We start from the raw sequence: 1,865 nt of genomic DNA on the forward strand, positions 1-1,865 counted from the left end.
CTCGCAAAGAGAGAACGTGTTTTTTCCTCTGACTTTCTCTCTCATTCGCGGAGAGTAGAAAGCGGGATTTGCTCCAGCTACCGCTATCCTTGGGAAACCAAAAGAGCTACTGAAGGAAAGGGATGCAGTCTCTCCCTTGGCCTTTGGAGAGGAGAGGGTAGAGAAGAAAACGTCCTTCGCGCAAGTTTCTTTGCTTCCTGCGTCCTTACTAGTATAAAAGGGGCTCATCGACCAAGAAGGCATTCTGGTAGGAAGGCCGACCACTACATAAGTGGCCATCCGCCCAGGAGAGAAGCAAACTACCCTTTTTTGATCCCCCTTCCCGGGCAGGGAAGAGAACGAAAATGGAGCGCAGATGGTAGTCGTGGGTGATTTTGATTCGAGGATCTTACGTGGAGGAGCGAACTCTTCTATCGTGTTGCATTGGCGGACCCCTCTGGGGAACCATCGTACCGGAGTGATCCGAGAAGAGCGATTAGGCGCACGTTCTATCCTTTCTACAACGCCTATAGACTCAGTCTTTCGTTTCAGATCAATTCTTCGCTGCAATCGCTTCGATCCACCCCCTCGGTGAAAAACTGTAATACGCCCTGAGGAATTCCTACCAGCAGACTTCCCTGTACTCAAAGTGAATTGTCTAAGTGCTCTCCTTTGTCTCATTGTATATCTCCTAATCATTCGATTCCGCCCTTACCTAAGGCTAGCTCCTACTCCTCCTCCTTCTCCTAACAGATAGGATCCTCCTTGGTCCTTTTTACATAACACTCTCGGCCGCCCAAGAGGACTGGCTATCTTTCTCTTTACTTACGCAATTTCTTTCTTTGTTGTTGAAGGAGTCTCTTCTTTTTTGGCTGCTCCCACGACAAGTTCTTTTCGGTATTGTAATAATATTGCTTGTCACTCTTCGGTCCGGTAAACCAACTCCAACCAAGCCCAACACTTAAGACGGCACTACTTCAACATTCAATCGCACAACATTAAAGGTAGCGAGGCTGATGGATTATAACAGCATCAGACCATTGAAAACTCACTTAACCGATCAGGAACTAGACAAACCGTAGGTCAATATAATAGTAGTTCCTTCCAAAGGTAAAGTGAAGTCCCAACATTCCTCATAACACCGGACATCTCGTACGAGAGATTCCAACAAAGAACGGCTGCTTCGTAACTGCTTCTTCTGCAATGGAACATGTTACTGCTTAAAGCAACAAAGAACGGCTAAAGCTCATCGCAAGATCGAAAAATACACCAGCCCGCACAGACAACAACGACATGACTCCAAATACAGGTAAAAAGGGGATAGCAATTAACTACTAACCCATCCGCTATACTATATAAAACCTAAGCTGATAGGAAAGGGTTGTGGCCACCATGCGAGAAGGACACCAAAATGTGTCTATAGTCTATACCAGTGTCGGTAATAGTGAGGTTTCTTTTTCCTTAGCCAAAGACGAATAAGGCCAGTATCCAGCCTTTTTAAAAACCAGAAGGGAAGAAAGAGCCAATTGAAAAGGCTTTAAAGAAGAGATGAAAGAATTGTTACAAATAAAGCAAAGGGCTTGAAGGACGCCCTCTCATACTTTCTCAACCGATGAAGCGAGCTAGGTTTGAGGGGAATCAGAAAGGGATCAAACGCTCTATTAGTGGTCGACTGCCACCTTTCCACTTTGGATTCTCTGTTCCCCCGAAAGAAATATCGATCGTCCTTACCATTTCAGTCCCCACCCTCAAGTGAGAAGGATATTCTGTTGCTATCGACTGACGTAATATTATTCATTCGTATCCCTCAATCAAGCAAGCGAAGGGGGCTAGGTTGTAATACAAAATCGTAACCATTGATTCCCCCACAATTCCTTACCTTAAGC

The 1,865-nt window shown here is 45.4% G+C and overlaps 1 protein-coding gene across 1 annotated transcript; it reads right to left on the reverse strand.

Annotated features, from left to right (window-relative positions):
* Positions 1-6: 6 nt before the first annotated feature.
* Positions 7-675, reverse strand: LOC124891006 (60S ribosomal protein L2, mitochondrial-like; the record flags this gene model as incomplete). The annotated part of the gene is made up of 1 exon (XM_047402850.1): positions 7-675. A coding segment is annotated over exon 1 (654 nt), but the record flags the coding sequence as incomplete, so codon positions are not given.
* Positions 676-1,865: the final 1,190 nt, after the last annotated feature.

The sequence above is a fragment of the Capsicum annuum genome, unplaced genomic scaffold (genome assembly GCF_002878395.1).
Source record: "Capsicum annuum cultivar UCD-10X-F1 unplaced genomic scaffold, UCD10Xv1.1 ctg28794, whole genome shotgun sequence".
NCBI lineage: Eukaryota > Viridiplantae > Streptophyta > Magnoliopsida > Solanales > Solanaceae > Capsicum > Capsicum annuum.